Here is a 22,546-nt window from a genome sequence, read left to right on the forward strand (position 1 = left end):
CGGTGGCTCACATCTGTAATCCCAGCACTTAGGGAGGGTGAGGCAGGTGGATCACCTGAGGTCAAGAGTTCGAGACCAGCCTGGCTAACATGTTGAAACCCTGTCTCTACTAAAAATACAAAAAAATTAGCCGAGTATGGTGGCGGGCACCTGTAATCCCAGCTACTTGGGAGGCTGAGGCAGGAGAATTGCTTGAACCCGGGAGGCGGAGGTTACAGTGAGCCGAGACCGTGCCATTGCACTCTAGCTTGGGCAACAAAAACGAAACTCCATTGCAAGGAAAAAAAACTGGTAAAAATTCCTGCTGTCAAGAAACTTACATTTCAGTTTGAGGGAGACAGGCAATTAACATAAAAGTAAAATATTATGTTAGATAGTGTTAAGTGATAAAAATGAGGCAGAAAGAGGGATAGGAAGCCGGGGGGAGGTGTTGAAATTTTAGATAAATTGTCTCATGAGAAAATATCACTTAAGACCTGAAGAACGGGAGGCGGTTGGCTTTTTGGATATCTCTGGGGAGTTTTCCAAGCCAAGAGAATAACAGGGCAAAGTCGAACAGAAGCCTTTATGCTTGGTGTGTTTGAAGAATATCGAGGAGGACAAGGAGAGAGGAAATTTAGTCAGAGAGAGAGGTGGTAGGGGAGAGATTGTGGAAGGCCTGGAAAATTATGGTGAAGCCTAGGGCTTTGATCTAAGTGGCTTTTGAGATGGGCTCTGACGTACCTCACTAAATATCAAACTAAATGAATCAAATTTACATAGTTTAAGTTGGCGTATTATCTTCCACAAGACTCACAACTTAATAGCCTAAATTTTAAAAAGCAGTAATTTAGGTTGGAAGATTTCAAAGCTATAATATCTTTTAAAATATCAACTCAAGGCCAGGCACATTGGCTCAAGCCTGTAATCCCAGCACTTTGGGAGGCCAAGGCAGGCAGATCACTTAAGGTCAGGAGTTCGAGACCAGCCTGGCTAACATGGTGAAACCCCGTCTCTACTAAAAATACAAAATTAGTTGGGCATGGTGGCGCATGCCCGTAATCCCAGCTATTTGGGAGGTTGAGGCAGGAGAATCGCTTGAACCCCGGAGGCAGAGGTTGCAGTCAGCCGAGATCGCGCCACTGCACTCCAGTCTGGACAAAAGAGTGAAACCGTGTCTCAAAAAAATACATATGTATATATAGATATCAACTCAAAAATTGTGATGAAAACAGAACAAAACCAAACCTGCACCACCCAGTGGAGTTAGGAAGCACTGCATACAGGCAGATCACTCGGAATTTTTTTTTTTTCTTGAGACGGATTTTTGCTCTTGTTGCCCAGGCTGGAGTGCAATGGTGCGATCTTGGCTCACCACTCCCGACCTCAGGTGATCCACCCGCCTTGGCCTCCCAAAATGCTGGAATTACAGGCATGAGCCACCGCGCCCGGCTAGAAATTTTATTTTAACTTCTATCTACAGTGATCACATTAACTGCACAATTATCATTTTTGCTTACTTTGTGAATATATGGTGGGCAGGACTACTAATAGTTATTTTAAGATATTTTAACTTACGTAAGGGAGAATTGGAGAGTTGCAAACTTATCAAGTCCTCAACAGTGAAGATGTGGGAAATTCAGGTTAAAGCATCCTTGTGAACTTTGGGATGAATTTATGCTAATTGATTAGGCCTGAACCTACATTTTTGCCTGCCTAAATTTGTTACTCTGGAATACCAAAAGGCTAACTTGTTTTAGTCCCTTGAAAAATAAAATTTGAGAATTGTTGCAAACAGTGAAGTGACTTCCTTTTCTCCTTTAATACAGTTTTTTAAAAATTTCTAGCTCATTTACACATTACCACACACACAATTTGTGTGATGACTACATAGTGGAGTGGGAAATTTTAATTCACTTTCTTTCTCTTTTAAGATCTGGGAAACTTTAATGGAATGACATTTTAAGGGAACATAATTTTTTTTAAAGTAAGGATTTCCTGTACATTTTGTTAATTTCAAGAACAGAGTCGACCAGGCGCGGTGGCTCACACCTGTAATCGAGCACTTTGGGAGGCCAAGGAGGGCAGATCGCGAGGTCAGGAGATCGAGACCATCCTGGCTAACACGGTGAAACCCCGTCTCTACTAAAAATACAAAAAATTAGCTGGGCTTGGTGGGGGATGCCTGTAGTCCCAGCTACTCGGGAGGCTGAGGCAGGAGAATGGCGTGAACCCAGGAGGCAGAGCTTGCAGTGAGTTGAGATTGCGCCACTGCACTCCAGCCTGGGTGACAGAGCGAGACTCCGTCTCAAGAAACAAAAACAAAAACAAAAAAAACAACAACAGAGTCACCAGTTATAAAAGGGCCAGAAAAGTGAGTACACTGTCGTCTTTGCTTTTACAAAGTTGCTAATTTGATAGCCAAACAGATGAAATAATACTTTTTCCTATAGTATATATTTAGCATAATCTGGACTATGATAGCATAAAGTTGGTCAAGGGGGCTTATATCAGATAGTAATATCATCTTACTAAATTCACTTCAAGTGATTCATTTGGTCATGCCTGCGTACCATGATCAGCAACTCTGGAAATTTTAAATAATCAGTAAACCAGGCCCCGGAACCTACTTTCACTTCTTCCCTAGGCTCTATGTACATTCAGCTCCATCCCAAAAGCAGTTTCACTGCCACTAGCTCCTGTCTTTTTGCACATCATAAGATCACAGGAAACAAACCACGGATATGCCAGAACATTCCTGGCAGTTTGTACATTGTGTTTCACAGACCCTACGCTGAAAACAATGAGCAAACCTTGAGATTACAAATGATCTTCCTAACAATTTTAGAGACTCGATTTTTGACTTCCTGCCTTCAGGAAGGAAATGACAGTTGGAAGTGTGGAGAACAGGTGTTCCCCTGAACAGAATGATATCTTCTGCTTACTAAAATAAAAAACACTGCATCAACACTCCTACATGGAAGTGAACTCTAACCACAAGGCTCAGTCTTTTCACCACGGATCCAGCTTCAGAAACCCAAATCTGTTTCCTACCAGGAAGCTGTTAAACCCAGCATTAAAGAGCGAAGTAAGGCGCAGAGTTCCTCGAATCAGTACTGGGTTAATCCAAGTAAAGAATCTGGGAGGTTTGAAAATGTCCCCTTCCATGTCTTTCCAGTTACCACAGTGCAACTGCGTGGCACACTCATCAGAGGACTTAGAAGGGCAGGAATCAGGATTGGAGTAAACGGGTCCCAGCTGAAGGGTAGGTAGGTGATCTTAAACCCTCTTTCATCTCCCGTTGTCTTTGTCTCGAAGTGAGGGGTCTGGGATTATTTCCTCCTGGTAGCTTAGTGTTGGCATAATAGCTTTCTTTTTCTTTGCCAAGCTCGCTAGTTGCTCTATCCCTCATGAAGGAACCTTCGCTGCGTCCTAATCCTTTTTGTAAAATTCAGGCAAATGACACCTTAAAAGGGCTGAAGACTCTGACATAATTGAAGGCCATGCCTCGGGTCAGACAAATACCAGACAGTCCTCTCCAGTCTCCTTCATTAATGGTGCAAATCCATTAGGGCGTTTACATTTTCTGAGGGCCCACAGATTGGAGAAGGCTGGGGAAATATTGTAGCATTCACATCTATGAAGCCGTGGTGAATGCTTGGAAAGGGTCATAGTCTTTTTCAACAGGCATCACGAGATTAATCAATTCTGCCATCCGCAGTGACTTTGTCTTTTCTCTTTTACCTTGAGACCGCAAGGAACCATGCTATGGAGAAAGAGATCTGGTAGCTTTATTTGGAGCCAGGCATTGCAAGGGTAAGGAGGAGCGAGCGAGGAAATTGAAGCCTGTAGACTGAGTGAGTAGATTGAATTGAGACTCATAGAACATGATTTCTCCTTCTGAAATGTCAGCGTGGGAGACAGCTGACTCTCCCTTGGAATAAAAAAAGAGTTAACCATGATCAAATCCCTGCACATTCCTTCTGCTGCCTGCTTCTCTCTCTTTTTTTTTTCTCTGCCGTATTCTTGTTTATTTAAATTTTTTTTTCTAATTTTTATTCCCAGCTCACCACTTTTCTCTCTCTTTTTGAGTTGGTAGGGGACAGGGTCTCACTCTGTTGCCCAGGTTTGGAATGCAGTGGCACAATCATAGGTTAACCTCCTGGGCTCAAGCGATCCTTCCTCTTCAGTCTCCTGAGTAGCTGGGAGTGCAGGTGCACACCTCCATGCCCAGATAATTTTCCTATTTTTCATAGAGACGGGGTTTCGCCATGTTGCCCAGGTTGGTCTTGAACTCCTGGGCTCAAGCAATCTGCCCACCTCAGCCTCCCAAAGTGCTGGGATTACAGGCATGAGCCACTGTGCCTGGCCGTCTCCACTTCTCTTATACTTCTCTTGTGCATTCCTTTTTTCCAGGAATACATATTAAGGGACTGTTGTGTGCTTGGCACTGTGCTGAGAAATGAGGACACACAGATGAAAAGCAGATGCTCTCTGCCTTCCAGGAGCTCACGGTTTTGTAAGGGACCCAGTGTGTAAATGAATGGCATAAGAACATTTTATCATTTGTGCTACCCTACAAGTATCCAAAAGATGTTTTGGGCCGGGACACAGTGACTCACGCCTGTAATCCCAGCACTTTGGGAGGCTGAGGTGGGTGGATCATTTGAGGTCAGGAGCTCGAGACCAGCCTAGCCAACATGGCGAAACCCCATCTCTACTAAAATACAAAAATTAGCTGGGCATAGTGACAGATGTCTATAATCTCAGCTACTCTGGAGGCTGAGGCAGGAGAATCGCTTGAACCCGCGAGGCGGAGGTTGCAGTGAGCTGAGATTGTGCCACTACACTACAGCTCAGGTGAGAGAGCAAGACTCTGTCTCAAAAAAAAAAAAAAAAGGTGTTTTGAGAAAGGAGGGAAGACTTAATTCCTCTTGGAAAAGGAGAGTAAGAAAAGGTTGCACAGAGGAGCAGAAGAGAAAACAAGTGTCTGTAGAAAGATGAAGCTTCCGTTTTCAGCCATTTCCTATGAAAGCAGGAGAGGATGATCCAATTCTATCCAAAGGCCCAGCCAGAAAACAGTGGTTCAAGCCTGTCTCCTGTCTTCTGCTTGCCTCTTGACTATTTCACTGCTCTTAGGTACTACCATTAAAAGGATAATTGAAGTGCAGTTTGATTATTTGGCTTCTATAAAGTAAGGGAAATCAAATTGGTGGAGGAAAGATTAAAAAAAAAAGCACAAAATTATTATTAAACTCCCTCCTCCCCACTTCACCCATTTTCTAGGGACAGCACTGTGAACAGTTTGACAAGTATCTTCCTGGATTTTAAAATTTACGTAGAAACCTACAACTACAATATTTGAAAGCAAAAAGATTGTACCATTGATGTTGTTAGACATAGTATCTGCAACTTGCTTCTCTCTCCCACCCTCTTCCTTGTCTTACTACATCATGAACATTCTTAGAACTATTTTTCCTTGAAAAAAATCGTTATTATTTTTAGTGGCAGGGTTTTGCTCTGTTACTGCAGGCTAGAATGTATTTGCTGTTGACAGGTGCAATCAAAGTGCACTGCAGCCTCGAACCCCTGGGCTCAAGCAATCCTCCCACCTCAGCCTCCCTATTAGTTATTAGCTGGGACTATAGGTGCATGCCACAATGCCTGGCTAAATTTTTAATTTTTCTTTTTTTTTTGGTAAAGACAGGGTCTTGCCATGTTGCCCAGGCTTGTCTCAAACTCTTGGCCTCAAGCAATCCTCTCACCTTGGCCTCCCAAAATACTGGGATTGCAGTATTTCACTGCACCCAGCCAGAACAATTTTTCAAAGGAAATATTATTACACTATACAGAGAAAATTGCTGTAGCAATATACAGCTACTGCTTTGAGTCAACAGAAAGATTGATACAAAGCTTACCTCCTCTGAGAAGCCTTCTCTGATTAACTCTGAGTTTTTTCCATCCTTTTCCCTGTATTTTCTGGTAATTTCCCATGGGATTTCTGAATGGTATTTGGCCTCTGCTCATAAACACACTCCTTTGTCTTATTCTCAAGCCCTTTCTCTAGCAAAGAACAAAGACCACCTTTTGTAAGGACACATGTGAGCTGGAAAGTTCAACAACTCAGACTCCTATAAAGACTGGTCTTTCTTGGCACGCTTGCTTCTCCCTGTTGGTCTGTCCTAGCCTTCTCACTCCGAGGTTCCTTGCTCAACTCACTCTTCTGTTCCCTCCCCGCCTGGCTTCTATTTGTTCATTCATCAGATAGAATTGACAACATGCCAGGAGTGGAGGTTCCAGCCCGTAGAGTTTGGCTTGCTCTAATTCTGACTCAAATGCATGACCTTCTTTAGCTCCATTTACCAAATTCTCCCCATGTTTCTGAGTTCAAATTCCTAAGTGAGAATCCGATTGACCTGGTTTGTGCCAGGCTACACATAGATGGCTGGACACTCTATGGCCCAGGACCCATTCATTCAAGAAGATGTGGCTGGAGAAGGGAGATGGACTGTGGGCAGGTCCCCCTTCTCAGCCCTAACTTGCCCAGTGTACTTACTCCACCAATGTCCTCGGGTCTTTGCAGGGCACTTGTGTTATCTCCCTAAGCAGAGTGTGAGTTAACAGGGACTGCCATGATCTGCACGCAGGAAGTGTTCAAAGGACAATGTGAACACACTCAACTGTTTCTTTACATGGAGTTGGACTTGTGGCGGGTAGAAAGCGAGACTCACAGCCTTCCTCCTAAAGAAACCACAGCCAGTGACCAGGGCATTCCAGGAGGTAGAAAACACTGGTCACAGGTCACGTCACATGAGTGCTAACACTCTTGGGGTCATCTTTAAAGGTAAAGGTGACCGGAAGCAGTGGCTCAAGCCTGTAATCCCAGCACTTTGGGAGGCCAAGGTGGGTGGATCACTTGAGGCCAGGAGTTCGAGACCACCCTGGCCAATAGGATGAAACCTCGTCTCTACTAAAAATACAAAAATTAGCCAGGCGTGGTGGTGGGTGCTTGTAATCCCAGCTATTAGGGAGGCTGAGGCAGGAGAATCACTTGAACCCAGGAGACAGAGGTTGCGGTGAGCCGAGATCGCACCACTGTACTCCAGCCTGGGCGACAGAGTGAGACTCTGTCTCAAAAAATTAAAAAATAAAGGTGGAGGAAGATTATGAACCAGAGGAACATTACAGGTGGGAAATGGAAAGCTAGTGTCAGTTTTAAATTCTCATAAATGGAAATAAAAATTGAGCATTCAAAATGGAATTATAGACCTGGGTAAGAGACTTCTTTCTCAAGAGTCAAGCTATTCAATAACTCTCTTCAAATGCTCAATAATTCTTATTCATACACAAAATTTGTAGCAGAAGTTATGATTCAACAGAGCACTAGTGACTCAAGACGGACTGTTAGGAGGTTAAAATATAATTCATATCCAGTATCATTTAAATAGTCATTTTCATCAGGGATGATACTGACAATTGATGTCAATGATAAATTATCAGAAGTAGTTGACAACTGGGTGCAGTGGCTCACACCTGTAATCCCAGCACTTTGGAGGCCGAGGCGGGTGGATCACCTGAGGTCAGGAGTTCAAGACCAGCCTGGGCAACATAGCAAAACCCCATCTCTACTAAAAATACAAAAATTAGCCGGGCGTGCTGGTGCATGTCTGTAGTCCCAGCTACTCGGGAGGCTGAGTCAGGAGAATCGCTTGAACCCGGGAGGCGGAGGCTGTAGTGAGCTGAGATTGTGCCACTGCACTCCAGCCTGGGTGACAGAGTGAGACTCCGCCTCAAAAAAAAAGAAGTAGTTGACGACAGCACTGCTGCTCAGATGGTCAGATGGGCCTCCACCCCATCCTTTCATATTTTATCATTGTTCTTCTGAGTCTCTTCTTTGGCTTGAAAGAACTTCTGCTAAACTTCAATGGATTCAAAATCCAAGTTCAAATAACATAACTAGACGGCTTGAAAAACCTGCTGACTAATTGTCTGGCAGTGGGAGGGCAGAAGGCATCAATCCTCAGGGCCACACCAGGAGCCTCCGATGCACCCTGGAAGTCCAGCAGCGCAGGGCCTCTTCTGCCGGGGGCCTTGAGAGAGAGAAGCCTAGAGAAATACAGGTCTGCATCAGTGTGACAGCAGGCACAGGGAAAGCCACAGAAGGGACGGGGCTCAATGTCTGCTGGTGCGTCGCCCCCCTCATCACTCCCGCTCCATTTGTGTTGGCCAGGGGGCTCTTACCTCTAGCCCAGGCTCCTCTCTGGTTCCCAGCTGGCCTCCTGCCTCCAGGGTAACACTGCTCTGTCCTTTTTCCCCATCAGCATCGAGCCCCTTTTCCAGATGACCAAAGGACTGCTGTGTTCAGAAAACCTCGCTTTTTCACTGCCGGCTACACACCCCCCCCAAATCCTTCATGGGACATGACATTCTTACCCCAACCTATTTTGTTGTTGTTTTGAGATAGGGTCTCGCTCTGTCGCTCAGGCTGGAGTGCTGTGGCACGATCACAGTTCACTGCAGCCTCAACCTCCCAGGCTCAAGCAATCCTCCCACCTCAGCCTCTGGAGTAACTGAGACCATGGGCATGCGACACCGTGCCTGGCTAATTTTTTGTATTTTTTCTAAAGAAGCGATTTCAGCATGTTGCCCAGGCTGGTCTCAAACTGCTGGCCTCCTCAAGCTATCAACCCACCTTGACCTCCTAAAGTGCGGGGGTTACAGGTATGAGCCACCCCACCTGGCCCCCAAACTATTTTTCTAACATTGCCTCCTCCTGTTTCCTGCTGTGCCACACCAGATTCTCACCAACCCCTGCAGCCTCCTTGGCTGTGTCTGAAATGTCACCGACACCACAGTGCCCCCGTCCATCCTGACCATGCTTATATGCCTATCCTCTTCCACAACCCCAAGGTGAAGCAAGGTGAAGTTCACCTGTGTCTCTGTAGCACTTCATTTACACTCTTCTGACCTTGGTTTTTTGTTGTGGTTCCTCAGTTTATTTCCTCCATTGGACCTCAAACACATTCGGAACAGGAACTGCTGTCATTCATTCATCTTCACACCCTAACACTTACTAAAATGCTCATTGTAAGTGCTCAAGTATGTTTTTTTTTTGAGAAGGTGTCTTGCTCTGTTGCCCAGGCTGGAGTGCAGTGGCATGATCTCAGCTCGCTGCAACCTCAGCCTCCTAGGTTGAAGTGATTCTCCTGCCTTAGCCTCCCAAGTAGCTGGATTACAGGCATGTGCCACCACGACCCTCTAATTTTTGCATTTTTTTTTTTTTTTTTTTTTTTGAGACAGAGTTTCGCTCTTGTTACCCAGGCTGGAGTGTAATGGCGCAATCTCGGCTCACTGCAACCTCCACACCTCCCAGGTTCAAGCGATTCTCTCATGCTTCAGCCTCCCAAGTAGCTGGGATTACAGGCATGCACCACCACACCTGTCTAATTTTGTATTTTTTTCTTTTTTTGTGCAGATGGGGTTTCACCATGTTGGTCAGGCTGATCTCGAACTCCTGACCTCAGGTGATCTGCCTGCTTCAGCCTCCCAAAGTGCTGGGATTACAGGTGTGAGCCACCGTGCCTGGTCTTAATTTTTGTATTTTTTAGTAGAGACGGGGTTTCACCATGTTGGCCAGGCTGGTCTTGAACTCCTGACCTCAGGTGATCTGCCCACTTCAGCCTCCCAAAGTGCTGGGATTACAGGCATGAGCCACCGTGCCTGGTCTCAAGTATGTTTTTCGAAGGAAGGATATTCATGGAGACAATTGTCATCCTTTAAATATTTGATATGCATTTGAGCTAGTCACAGATAGCTGTTAATGTGTAAATCCTGATAACAGGCTTCTAATGTCACCATTTCAGTTTGCTGGGCAGCAAAACAAAAATAACATTAATTTGTGTTGTATGGCAACTAATGCACAATAATGAATGAATATCTTAAGTATTAGGGAGAATCCTGGTTAGAAAGTTGATAAAGTGAATTCAAACTCCCTTTTCAAGCAGTTGAAAGGGAGGGGTGGTTTTCCAAGATGAAGACTTAGGTTTGAGTATCTCCCTTTGCCTGAATTTGCTTTTATGTAAAAATAGAGGGTTGGATTCTGTCTATTCCCCTTTAACTCTAAAATTATATTATTCCAGCAGTTTTACTTAACAAGAGTTGACTATTACACAAATGGTTCCGTGCTAACGTTAGCAATAAACACCTTTTTAAAACCCTGCTTTTACCCATGCTCCTGGGCATGCTCTAAAGTTCATTTGACTTCTAATAATGGATGTGCAAATATGTTGAGTGATCACTTCCACAATGGCGCTGTTCCTTTAAGAGACGACGGTTGTTAAGTTAGGAGATCATTGAACCATATGAGGGTCAATAAAAGAATAAAAAGTCACTGGTTAGCAATTTGAGGACAAGGAACTTGATCCCACTTCGGTGTCTGTGGGTCCGTATGCTGCCCACAGTCAAAGAAGGAGTCCCAGGTTCTTGGCAGCTTGCTTTTCCTCAGGATGGCTTCTGGAAGGCTCATTAAGTTCGTGGTTTTTGAGCTCCTAGAGTTTGCCGCTTTCTCCATCCCCACACTCGTGATCACAGAACAGTTTGCCACCGCCTACCAAGGAACAAGGGCTAGATCTGACAACACACACTACTGGCTGATCGTCTCCTGTTCTATTGCCTATGTTGCGTTAGTGACTCTACTGATCTGGGTTCCTGTAAAAGTTATCCTGCACAAGAAACGTTATATTTACAGAAAAATTAAAGGATGGTAAGTAAAAGAATTTTTTTTTTTTTTTTGATATGGAGTCTCGCTCTGTTACCCAGGCTGGAGTGCAGTAGGGCAGTCTTGGCTCACTGCAACCTCTGCCTCCCGGGTTCAAGCGATTCTCCTGCCTCAGCCTCCTGAGTAGCTGGGATTACAGTCGTGCACCACCACACCCGGCTTATTTTTGCATTTTTAGTAGAGACGGGTTTTTGCCATGTTGGCCAGGCTGGTCTTGAGCTCCTGACCTCAAGTGATCTGCCTGCCTCAGCCTCCCAAAGTACTAGGATTACACGCAGGAGCCACCATGCCGGGCCTGTAAAAGAATCCTTTAGTAGGGAATCCCCGTGATGCTGTCAAAGATATGTTTGTTTGTTTGTTTGTTTGTTGTTTGTTTTAACTTTTAAGTTCAGGGATACAAGCATAGGTTTCTTACATAGGTTAACTTGTGTCATTAGGGGTTTGTTGTACAGATTATTTCGCAGGCATGCACCACCATGCCCAGCTAATTTTTGTACTTTTAATAGAGGCAGGGTTTTCATGTTGGCCAGGCTGGTCTCGAACTCCTGACTTCAAATGATCCACCCATCTCGGCCTCCCAAAGTGCTAGGATTACAGGAGTGAACCACCATGCCTAGCCCGTAAAAGAATTCTTTAGCAGGGAATCCCTGTGATGCTTTTAAAGATATGTTTGTTTGTTTGTCTGTTAACTTTTAACTTTTAAGTGCAGGTTTGTTACATAGGTTAACTTGTGTCATGGGGGTTTGTTGTACAGATTATTTCATCACCCAGGTATTAAGCCTAGTACCTATTAGTTGTTTTCCCTGATCCTCTCCCTCGTCCCACCGTTCACCCTCTGAAAGGCCCCAGTGCGTGTTGTTCCCCTCTGTGTGTGCATGTGTTCTCATCATTTAGCTCCCACTTATAAATGAGAACATGTGGTATTTGGTTTTCTGTTCCTGCGTTAGTTTTCTAAAGATAATGGCCTCCAGCTCCATCCATGTCCCTGCAAAGGACATGATCTTGTTCTTTTTCATGGTTGCATAGTATTTGATGGAGTATATATACCACATTTTCTTTATCCATTCTATCACTGATGGGCATCTAGGTCGGTTTCATGTCTTTGCCATTGTGAATAGTACTGCAACGAACATACGGGTGCATGTGTCTGTATAATGGAATGGTTTATATTCCTTTGGGTATATACCCAGTATTGAAATTGCTGGGCCGAATGGTATTTCTGTCTTTAGGTCTTTGAGGAATCACCACACTGTCTTCCGCAGTGGTTAAACTAATTTAGACTCCCACTAACAGTGTATAAGTATTCCTGAAAGATATGTTCTAACATACTGTGGGTAAGGATGTGAGCAGAGCGTAAGGATAGAATGTGACATTAATGGGAGACTACAATTACTGCTTCTGTAAATGTATGGATATTATGGTATCTTCCATAATTTTTCTACAGTCATTTATACTGAGTGATAGTCACACATGAGATGGGTTAGTAAGACTGGAGTTTGTGCCAGTTCATGCTATTCTAAGTAGTAAATGTTGGACTTAATTCTCCTGGACACTAAACTACATAAACTTATCGGAATGAGCTTACACAACTCATAATCAGAAGATGATAATGTAGAAGTTTAATTTTGCGTAAAACTGAAAGTAATGTCTATTTTTAATTATTTACATTGCATTTTGCAGGCTTACATCATACTTTGACTATTAACTAAGACTTTTAAAACAACTGATTCCTTTAGACGTTTTATTTACTTATTTATTTATTTTGAGACCGGGTGTGGCTCTGTTGCCCAGGTTGGAGTGCAGTGGCGTGATCATTGCTCACAGCAGCCTCGACCTCCCCAGGGGGCTCAGCTGATCCTCCCACCTCGACCTCCTGAGTAGCTGGGACTACAGGTGCGCACCAACACGCCCGGCTACTTTTTTTGTGTTTTTTATAAAGATGAGATTTTGCCACATTGCTCAGGCTGGTTCCAGACTCCTGGGCTCAAACAATCCACCTGTTTTGGCCTCCCAAAGTGCTGAGATTACAGGCATGAGCCGCCAAAGCTGGCCTACTTAGACTTTAAAAACAAATAATTTACTGTGTTGGTAAATTCTATTACCCTTGTAGGGGAGGAAAGTACTTTAATAACAATACAGAGATACTTTAAATAAATCAGGATTTAATGTTAATTTAACTAGCAGTTTAGCTAATGGGTATACTGATCCACATAAGGGTATTGAGAACAAATAGTCTCTGATATCAATGTATTTTTCTTTTTAGATCTTCAGATCTGATTCTTACTTATCTTGGACTTCTCTCTTTTCTTTAATAAGTTAATATAAGCTAATTTTTCTTTCATACTGATGTTTATTTATTTATTTATTTGAGACAGAGTTTCACTTTTGTTGTCCAGGCTGGAGTGCAGTGGCGCGATCTCGGCTCACTGCAACTTCCGCCTCCTGGGTTCAAGCAATTCTCTTGCCTCAGCCTCCTGAGAAGCTGGGATTACAGGATCCTGACACAACTCCTGGCTAATTTTTTTTTTTTTTTTGTATTTTTATTAGAGACAGGGTTTCACCATGTTGGCCACGCTGGTCTTGAACTCCTGACCTCAGGTGATCTGCCTGCCTCGGCCTCCCAGAGTGCTGAGATTAAAGGCATAAGCCACTGCTCCTGGCTGATGTTTTATTTTGCAAGCGAATGACATAGAACACATGTGAAAAGTGAGGCACTGGGAATTTGGACATACACGCAAGGGCAGAAATGTAAAAATAATAGACTCTGCAATAGAGCTAGAAATACCATTGCTGAGGTTGGGAGGATGCTGATGGAGAGCTGACATGTGAAGTCATGGTGCTCTCTTTAGGTACCGATTCCAGATATGGCCACTTCTGCGAACCTTGCCAGGAGATTTTCATTTCCCTGAGAGCAGGGGTCTTAAGGGGTTTCCGGAAATAAAGCATTTTGTTGTTGGCACTGCTTTTATCAGTAAGGTTTTGGGGCTTTCCAAACCTTGACCGCAGCCCCAGGGTCATCTAAGCGGTAGCTTGGAGCTGGGCTTGACCCTCCACCTCTCACACCCTGTAGGGGTGGCTTTGACTGTCCAAGATTCCTGGCTGGGTTGGAATTTTGAGGGAATGGTGGAAGGTTCAGATGACAACAGGAATAAATCAATGGGAAACTGGCCTGCCACGGCCCAGGAAGAAGCTCTTGGGTTTTTTTGTGTTTTGGTTTTTTGTTTTCACATTGACTCAAATCCCTAAGACTCTAGATTCTGAATGTCATTTAGGCAGAAAACCTTCCCATGTAACTTACTGTTATTAGGCTATAATTGATTCTTTATAGATCATTGATTATGTGCCATGTAAGTACTGATATGAGGTGGTACAGAAATATGTACTTCATAGGCCAGGCACAGTGGCTTACACTTTTAATCCCAACACTTTGGGAGGCCAAGGTGGGAGGACTGATTGAAGCCCGGAGTTAGAGACCAGCCTGGGCAACATAGTGAGACCTCCTCTCTACAAACATTACAAAATCAGCAGGATGTGGTGGTGCACGTCTGTAGTCCCAGCTATTCAAGAGAATGGCTTGAGCCCAGGAGTTTGAGCCTGCAGTGATCTATGATTGTGCCACTGCACGCTAGCCTGGGTGACAGATGGAGACCCCCAACTCTGAAAAACAAAAAGAGAGAGAAATATCTACTTCACCTTATAAAGTATTTTTTTTTTTGAGATGGAGTCTAGCTCTGTTGCCCAGGCTGGAGTGCAGAGGAGTGATCTAGGCTCCCTGCACCTCTGCCTCCCAGGTTCACACGATTCTCTTGCTTCAGCCTCCTGAGTAGTGGGGATTACAGTTGTGCACAACCACACCCGACTAATTTTTGTATTTTTAGTAGAGACAGATTTTCCCCATGTTGGCCAGGCTGGTCTCGAACTCCTGACCTCAAGTGATCTGCCCGCCTCAGCCTCCCAAAGTGCTGGGATTACAGGCATGAACCACTGTGCCCGGCCTAAAGTAGAATTTTTATGAGTTTATCGTTATTATTCCCTAGAGAAAATTGCTGATTAGAGAGGTTCCGCAACTCTCCCAAAGTCAGTGAACTAGAGAGAGTGGAAGAGGCAGACTTTGGACCTAGGTCTACCTGTCTCCATAATGGGTACTTCTAGCCACTGTCCCAAACTGCCTCTTTGAAGGACAAGATCCCATTCTCCTGGGGCAATTGAGATTAAGGAACAGAGTAGGCTTTCGTTTCTGCCCCTTGGTGCACGTGGTATACCAGTCATCTCTGGTGTCTGTTCAGATTTCATTTTGTACATCTGGCTCAGGTACCTCCCCTGTGCTAAAGTGTTTCGGGTTGTCATGACTACATCTCTCAGTAATTTCTTTTGGGAAATACACGTCCAGTCTTTAGTTTCTGTTTTGCGGGTGTGGCTGGCCACACATGTTTTAAATAGTGTTTAGACAGTGGACAGGTTATCTGTAATTTCAGTGAAACTGAAACTGTTTCCTTCTGGCCACATTCGTGAGCATGATCATATAGTTATCTTTTACTGGCATAGAAGAGAAGCAGTAGCTACTGAGCACTGTTGTAGGAGCTTTACACCTTCTGTACTGTTAAGTTTAAACTTTCAACAACTCAGTGAAGTGTACATGCTAGTGTTCTCATTTTATAGACAAACTGGAACTTGAAGTAATTAACTTTGTCAACTGATAAAGCTAGCAATTGGAGCCAGGCATGGTAGCTCCTGCCTGTAATCCCAAGACTTTGAGAGGCTTAGGTGTGAGGATCGCTTGAGCACAGGAGTTCAAGACCAGCCTAGGCAACGTAGTGCGACCCTGTCTCTATAGAAAAATAAAAAAATTAGCCAGACATGGTGGTGCGTGCCTGTAGTCTCAGCTGCTCTGGGAGCTAAAGGGGGAGGATCACCTGAGCCCCGGAGATCAAGGCTGCAGTGTGTTAAGATCATGCCACTGCACTCTAGCCTGGGTCACAGAGCAAAACCCTGTCTCAAAAAAAAAAAAAAAAAAAAAAAAGCTATGTAATGGGGGAGCTAGGATGTATGAGCCTAGGTCTGTCTGCTTCCATACAATTTCCTGTATCTCATACAACTTTCTTTTCCTTTATTTTTTCTGACTTTGAATGCCACATATGTTTCAAGAAAAACGCGATGCGTTTTTTTTTGTGTTGTTTTGTGTTTTTTGAGATGAAGTCTTACTCTGTTGCCCAGGCTGGAATGCAGTGGCATGATATCCGCTCACTGCAACCTCCACCTCCGGGGTTTAAGCTATTGTCTCATCTCAGCCTCCCGAGTAGCTGGGATTACAGGCGTGCGCCACCATGCCTGACTAATTTTTTTATTTTTAGTAGAGACAGAGTTTCGCCATGTTGGCGAGGCTGGTCTCCAACTCCTGACCTCAAGTGATCCGCCCACTTTGGTCTTCCAAAGTGCTGGGATTACAAGTGTGAACCACCAGGCGCGGCCAGAAAAATGCAATGCTTTTAATATCATTAGCATACATTTCACCCAGAGGTGTATTTCACTCTTATAATATATGGGGTAATATATAGGGTGTCATATCTTGATTGCTACTCGAAGATGATGCAAAAATAATTGCTACTAGACAAAGTAAGGATTGAGCATATGAATTATTTTTGAGGAATAGTCAAATAGTTGTTTATGTGAAATTTCATAGACCCTGAACTTTCATGATCTGATGTTGATGAGGCTTATCTGAGAGCTTCCCTGAAGGTCCGGGCTGGTGTCATGAGCCCTGTGAGGCTGGTCTTCAGGAGAGAGTGAGTCATCAGTCAGTAAAGGGTGTGCCCCAGGAATATATGTAAAAGAAAACTGGCCTGGATTCAAATCCTAGCTTTGACATTGACCGTGAAAACTTATGTGAGTTATTTGAATTCTTTGAGCCTTAATTTTTTCGTGAGCAAAACAGAGACAGCTTAGTTTCTTTCTTGGAGTGCTGTTTTAAGAAATTTCATAAGATCATGCATGTAAAGTTCCTAGCATAGCAACTGGTCTGTAGTAATCATTCAGTGAATATAAGTGTTATGACCTCAGACTGAATTTACTATTTTCATTAAAAATGTGATTGTGTTAAATCTTCAGAATGACTCTGAAAAGTGGTAGAAGTGACAATAAAACTGAAGAAAAATATATCCTGTGAGTAATATTCCTCGATTTTGGAGAATTTTGCAGGTTTCTTTTATTCTTTGAGAAGAATGAACACCATTATGGTGAGATCATTAGTATCTCAGAAATGTTTTACATTAACAGAGGTATTATGTGTTATTTTATGTCACATTTATGTTTTATTATGTTACATTTTTCGTTTCATGTTCTCACTAGGCCTACGTGCCAGTGTTGTAAAGTTGACCAAGCAGACATAATTCCCATTTTCTGAGGGAGGAAACAATTTCAGAGAGCTTAAAACGTACTGGAGGCTGAACTTTAATCCAGTACTTTCCCCTTCTCTCGTTAACACTTCCTGATTTTTCTGGAATTATGGCTCCATTCTAGGGATGCCTGCCAGAATTCATAATCAACAAGTGAGATGCTTGGGGGAATGAAGAAAGCTATTTATATACACACCAAACTGTGTATTCCAGGAAATAAGAGAGTTATTTTCCTGGAATATCAGTAAATGTGTGATAACATTGAGCTACAAGGCTAGCCTGAAACTGGAGCAGATCTTCATTGAGAAGGTACATTGGCAGTAGCATAATCCTAGAGTATTTGTGGAGGTTCCCAGAGTGTCTTGGGACCTAGAGCTGTATTTTGGGTGTTCTTTTGAGTCCTTTGGAGTACAATTAATTCAGATTATGAACACGCCAGGAATCCTGGGCAGGGCAAGTTTAAAAGACCATTTTGGGCAACATTTTACCTGGCTTAAGTTTTTAACATATTGCAGGAGATTTTGCTGTTGATCTGCTTTAGGTAATGGTGGTGGTGATCATAGTAGTAGTAGCTGTTGTAGTTGCAGCAAAGTAAGAGCAAATATTTACTGAGCAAGTACTATGTACCAGGCATAATTTTAAACACGTTGTCTGTATTATTTTAGTTGATTTCTTAATCTTGATATGCAAGAACAATGATAGTCTCCACTTTACAAATGAGGAAATGGAGGCACAGGAGTTAGAAGATCACAGAGCCAATGAATAGTTGAGTCAAGACTGCCCCAAGGGAACCATCCTGGCTAACACGGTGAAACCCCGTCTCTACTAAAAATACAAAAAAAAATTAGCCGGGCGTGGTGGCAGGCGCCTGTATAGTCCCAGCTACTCGGGAGGCTGAGGCAGGAGAAGGGCGTGAACCCGGGAGGCGGAGCTTGCAGTGAGCCGAGATCGCGTCACTGCAGTCCAGCCTGGGCGAAGGAGCGAGACTCGGACTCAAAAAAAAAAAAAAAAAGACTGCCCCAAGGGAGCCTTGAGCACCTTACTCCTCCGCTCTGGCCCCGACAACTGAAACACACAGCACTAGTGACATCTGTGCACTGCTGGACACACGGGCTACCCTGAAGGAAATGGAGCTCACTTTTCAGCACCCCTGAGAGATCATTAATTGGTAAGACCCCATTAACTAAACACTGCTGCTTACCAGTTACTTCTCAGAATATTCCAGTTTCTCTTACTGAGTCTATTATCTATTGTGTTTAACATTTTCTCATAGATTTATTGGCTATTTGTATTTTCTAAAAATTATATATTTTTGTCCTTGATCTCTTTTTCTGTTGGTATGTCCATTTTTTTTTTGCTACTGATTTATGAGTTCTATAAACATTAAGGATGTTCATTTGTTTAAATTGCACAAGATCATCAAGCAATAACTATGTTGAATTTGATGTAGCATACATTTCAGAGTTATCATTAGTCTTTTAATTTTACTTTGGTGTTTTTGATATGGAGAATTTTTATTTTTCACGTAGTTTAAGCTATCCATATTTCCTTTACAGTTTGGTCTTGGGCATTATACATGAAAGGATCAATAATTTTGTCATAGTTGACTGCAGGCTTTATCTTCCTTGCACTACTATATCCAGTGTATTAGTCTGTTCTCATTCTGGTAATAAAGACATAGCTGAGACTGGGTAATTTATAAAGGAAAGAGGTTTGATGGACTCACAGTTCCACGTCACTGGGGAGGCCTCACAATAATAACTGAAGGCAAATAAGGAGCAAAGTCATGTCTTACATGGCAGCAGGCAAGAGTGCATGTGCAGGGGATCTCCCCTTTATAAAACCATCAGATCCATGAAACGTATTCACTATCACAAGAACAGCACAGGAAAGACCCGCCCCCATGATTCAATTACCTCCCACCAGGTCCCTCCCATGACATGTGGGAATTCTGGGAGCTACAATTCAAGATGAGATTTGGGTAGAGACTCAGCCAAGCCATATCACACAGTAAACCAGCACGAGCGTATTTACTTTTTCTTTTCTCTCCTCATCCTGTGCAGGAAGTCACCATATTCTGGTAATTCTTCCTCTTCGTCTCTTGCATCAGCTCCTTGTTCTCCATGGCTGTTTCTCTCATCCCAATTAGGCCCTTATTTCCAGACCATCAAAACTTCAGTTTCTGACGTGGTCCCCCAAATTTTCATATATTCAAATCCAGTGTCAGACCTGATTTGTCCTGATTGTTTCAGTTCGAGGAAAAATGAAGACCATTTCATTAACTAACACTTGGGCTCTGGCAACCTTCACCCACTGGTCTTCTTGCCTCTTGCTTCTTTTCTCTCCATGCATTCCCTCCCAGTCCTTGTCAATAGGGTAATTCTCTTCTTAAAAAAGGTTTTCTGGGCCAGGCGTGCTGGTTCACACCTGTAATCCTAGCACTTTGGGAGGCCGAGGCGGGTGGATCACTTGAGGTCTGGAGTTCAAGACCAGCCTGGCCAACATGGTGGAACCCCATCTCTACTAAAAAATACAAAAGTTAGCTGGGTGTGGTGGCTCGTGCCTTTAGTCCCCAGTACTCAGGAGGCTGAGGCAGGAGAATCGCTTGAACCCGGGAGGCAGAGTGAGCCAAGATCGTGCCACTGCACTCCAGCCTGAGTGACAGAGTGAGACTGTGTCTCAAAAAAAAAAAAAAAAGAAAAGAAAAGGAAGTTTTCTGTATCTCAGCCACACCCCTTAAAAATCTCCTCTTCCCCTTGCTTGTAAATCAAATATTGACATTATTCCACAGCATCCTGGAGCTGGGCGTACTCTTAGTGTTCATCTTCAAAACAATTTCTCACAATACAAATACCTCTGATTCTACAGAGAACTCACTACTTTCTGTGGCTCTTCGTAGAACAGCCTTCTTTATTCCCTTGTGTTGAAACAAAACCTATCACTATGTAGCTCTCTTTCTCATCCACTTTGTAGACTTCACCTCCTCTGCCCTTTCGTTCTCCACGGCCAGGAGCTGTGCCCATTACTGCCTAATTCCCCATTTCTATTGCTTTCTGAGCACTCCCATCAGCTCGCATAAAGTAAACTGCCACTTGTATGATGACAACTCCCCAAATTGTGTCTCCAGGGGTGACTTCTCTGAGCTTACTGTATCCTTGTTAAATTTTTGCAACATTTGAAAGCAGTGGCATCATTCTGCCATCTCAACCATGCCACATCTCAGTCTGCTAAGTTTTCTCTTCTCCAATGGGCAAAGTTCCATCAGCCATTCCTATCCCATGATTTCTGGACCTTTGACTCTTTTGAAAGTCTCCTTGGGATGCTGGCTTGATTTTTAATGCCTGGATATTATCTCAGTGACACCCTGATGTCCTCTTGATGCAACTACTGACTTCATGTATTGATATAATGCAATTGGCTTCCATTGCAATGATGTCACCTATTTCGTAACAGAGTGTATCATTGACTAAACCTAGTTTTACTAGAAATCCTCTGGGTTAATAGTGATCCATGAGTCTGCTCTATGAGTTTGTTTAAATAGGTATACATTTACCTATCTGAATTTCTTGTGTGTATATATATATATATATATATATATATATATATATATATATATTTAGGTTTTATTATATGTAAATATATATATTTAGGTTTTTGTCGAGACAGGGTCTTGCTCTGTCACACAGGTTGGAGTGCAGTGGCATGATCATAGCTGAATGTAGCCTCAACCTCCCAGGCTCAAGTGATCCTCTCACCTCAGCCACCTGAGTAGCTGGGACTACAGGTATGCATTACCACACCTGACTAATTTTTAAATTTCTTGTAGAGACAGGATTTGCTAGGTTGCCCAGCTGGTCTCGAACTCCCGGACTCAGGCAATCTACCTGCCTCGGCCTCCCAAAGTGCTTGGATTATAGACATGAGCCACCACGCCCAGCCTCCCTACACGAATTCTTCATGTTAGCCAGCATTATTTCCAGGCTACTGCAGGCACATGCCTTTGTGCTCAGGTACTGCCTCCATCCTCAGGGACTCTGTAGTCCACTGTGGAGTCTGGACAGTTGTACATGAAAAAACTAGAAAGTGATATAAACCACTGTACAACAAACCACCAAATTTTATGTGGCCCACCACTAGTCCTTTATTATCCCAGAGAAGAGCATCATCAAAACTTAGTACTGACTGGGCACAGCCTTGGAAGGCTGAGGCAAGAAGATTGCTTGAGACCAGGAGTTTGAGACTACCCTGGGCAACACAGCGAGACCCTGTCTCTACAGGAAGTTTAAAAAAAAATTACCTGGGCATGGTGGTGCATGACTGTAGTCTTGTTACTTGGGAGGCTGAGGTGGGAGGATCACTTGAGACCAGGAGTTTGAAACCAGCTTCAGCAACATAGCAAGACCCTGTCTTTCTATTAAAAAAAGAAAATAAAACCCTCAATACTGACAGTAAGGGAGATGTCCTATTTGGTTCATCCTTCCTACCCATCCCTTTCTACCCTGCCCCACCAGCCCACCACAGTGCCTTGAACTCAGCAGCTTTTTAGTACATGTGGTTTATGGACTCAGGTTTATTAGAAAAACACTATGCTTTGGAGTAATCAGAGAAAGTCTCATAAGGAAAGCTTGATTTGCATTGAGCTTGGAAAGATGGGTGTGGGAGGGCATCCAAAGGAGGAGGATGAGTATGAGGAATGAGTTGATGTAGTGAATTATTTAAGGGATGGGAAAAGACCTACTTGCTTAGAAAGGAGCAGGTGGTGAGAAATGGGTTGCCAGCATCGCAGAGTGGTTAGGGGCGTGAGTTTTGGAGTCCTCAAGACCTGGATTAGAATTCATCTTTCACTTTCCAGCCATGGGATCTTGGGCAAATTAATTCAGCCTTCAACGTCAGTTTCATTGCTTGTAAAATAGGGTTGATACCTCACTCAGAGGGTTGTTGTGGGGTTGTTGTACGTAAAATTCTTTCCTGTAGCGCTTAGCCTGTGGCATGATGTGAGCTCACTGAGTTGTCGTAAAGAGCCGAGTGTTAATATATGTTGGAGCGTTAATACTAGATCTTGGAGAGCCGTGAAAGATGGGCAGGGAAACTTTAACTTCATGAGTTAGGTAAAAAGTTTTATGTTTCTGAGCAGAGAGTCATTTCCCAAGTTCTCTTCTGATCCTTTCTACCCACCATGCTTCCTCCATGAGAAATCTCAGGGCCAGAATCCTTGCTACACAAACAGGAATTTGCAACCCAATGTGGCTGAGCTTACTTAGTTCCTCCTTAATGGGTCCCATTCCTAGGAGGGTCCTTCTCATTACCAGTTTATTATGATGCACACAGAGATCTATGGGCAGTACCCTAACTCAGTCTTTCATGTGGAAATTGCACCACATGCCCACATATCCTTTTC

General features: G+C 43.5%; 1 protein-coding gene across 1 annotated transcript in view; it reads left to right on the top strand.

Annotated features, from left to right (window-relative positions):
* The first annotated feature begins 10,397 nt into the window (after positions 1–10,397).
* Positions 10,398–22,546, top strand: part of TMEM236 (transmembrane protein 236) — a 45,748-nt gene continuing 33,599 nt past the window's right edge. The window contains exon 1 of the mRNA XM_024254085.3: positions 10,398–10,741. Coding sequence (XP_024109853.1) covers positions 10,485–10,741 — 257 coding nt within the window. The 5' untranslated portion in view covers positions 10,398–10,484. The remainder of the gene's footprint in view (positions 10,742–22,546) is intronic.

Source organism: Pongo abelii, chromosome 8, assembly GCF_028885655.2.
Source record: "Pongo abelii isolate AG06213 chromosome 8, NHGRI_mPonAbe1-v2.0_pri, whole genome shotgun sequence".
Taxonomy (NCBI): Eukaryota; Metazoa; Chordata; class Mammalia; order Primates; family Hominidae; genus Pongo; species Pongo abelii.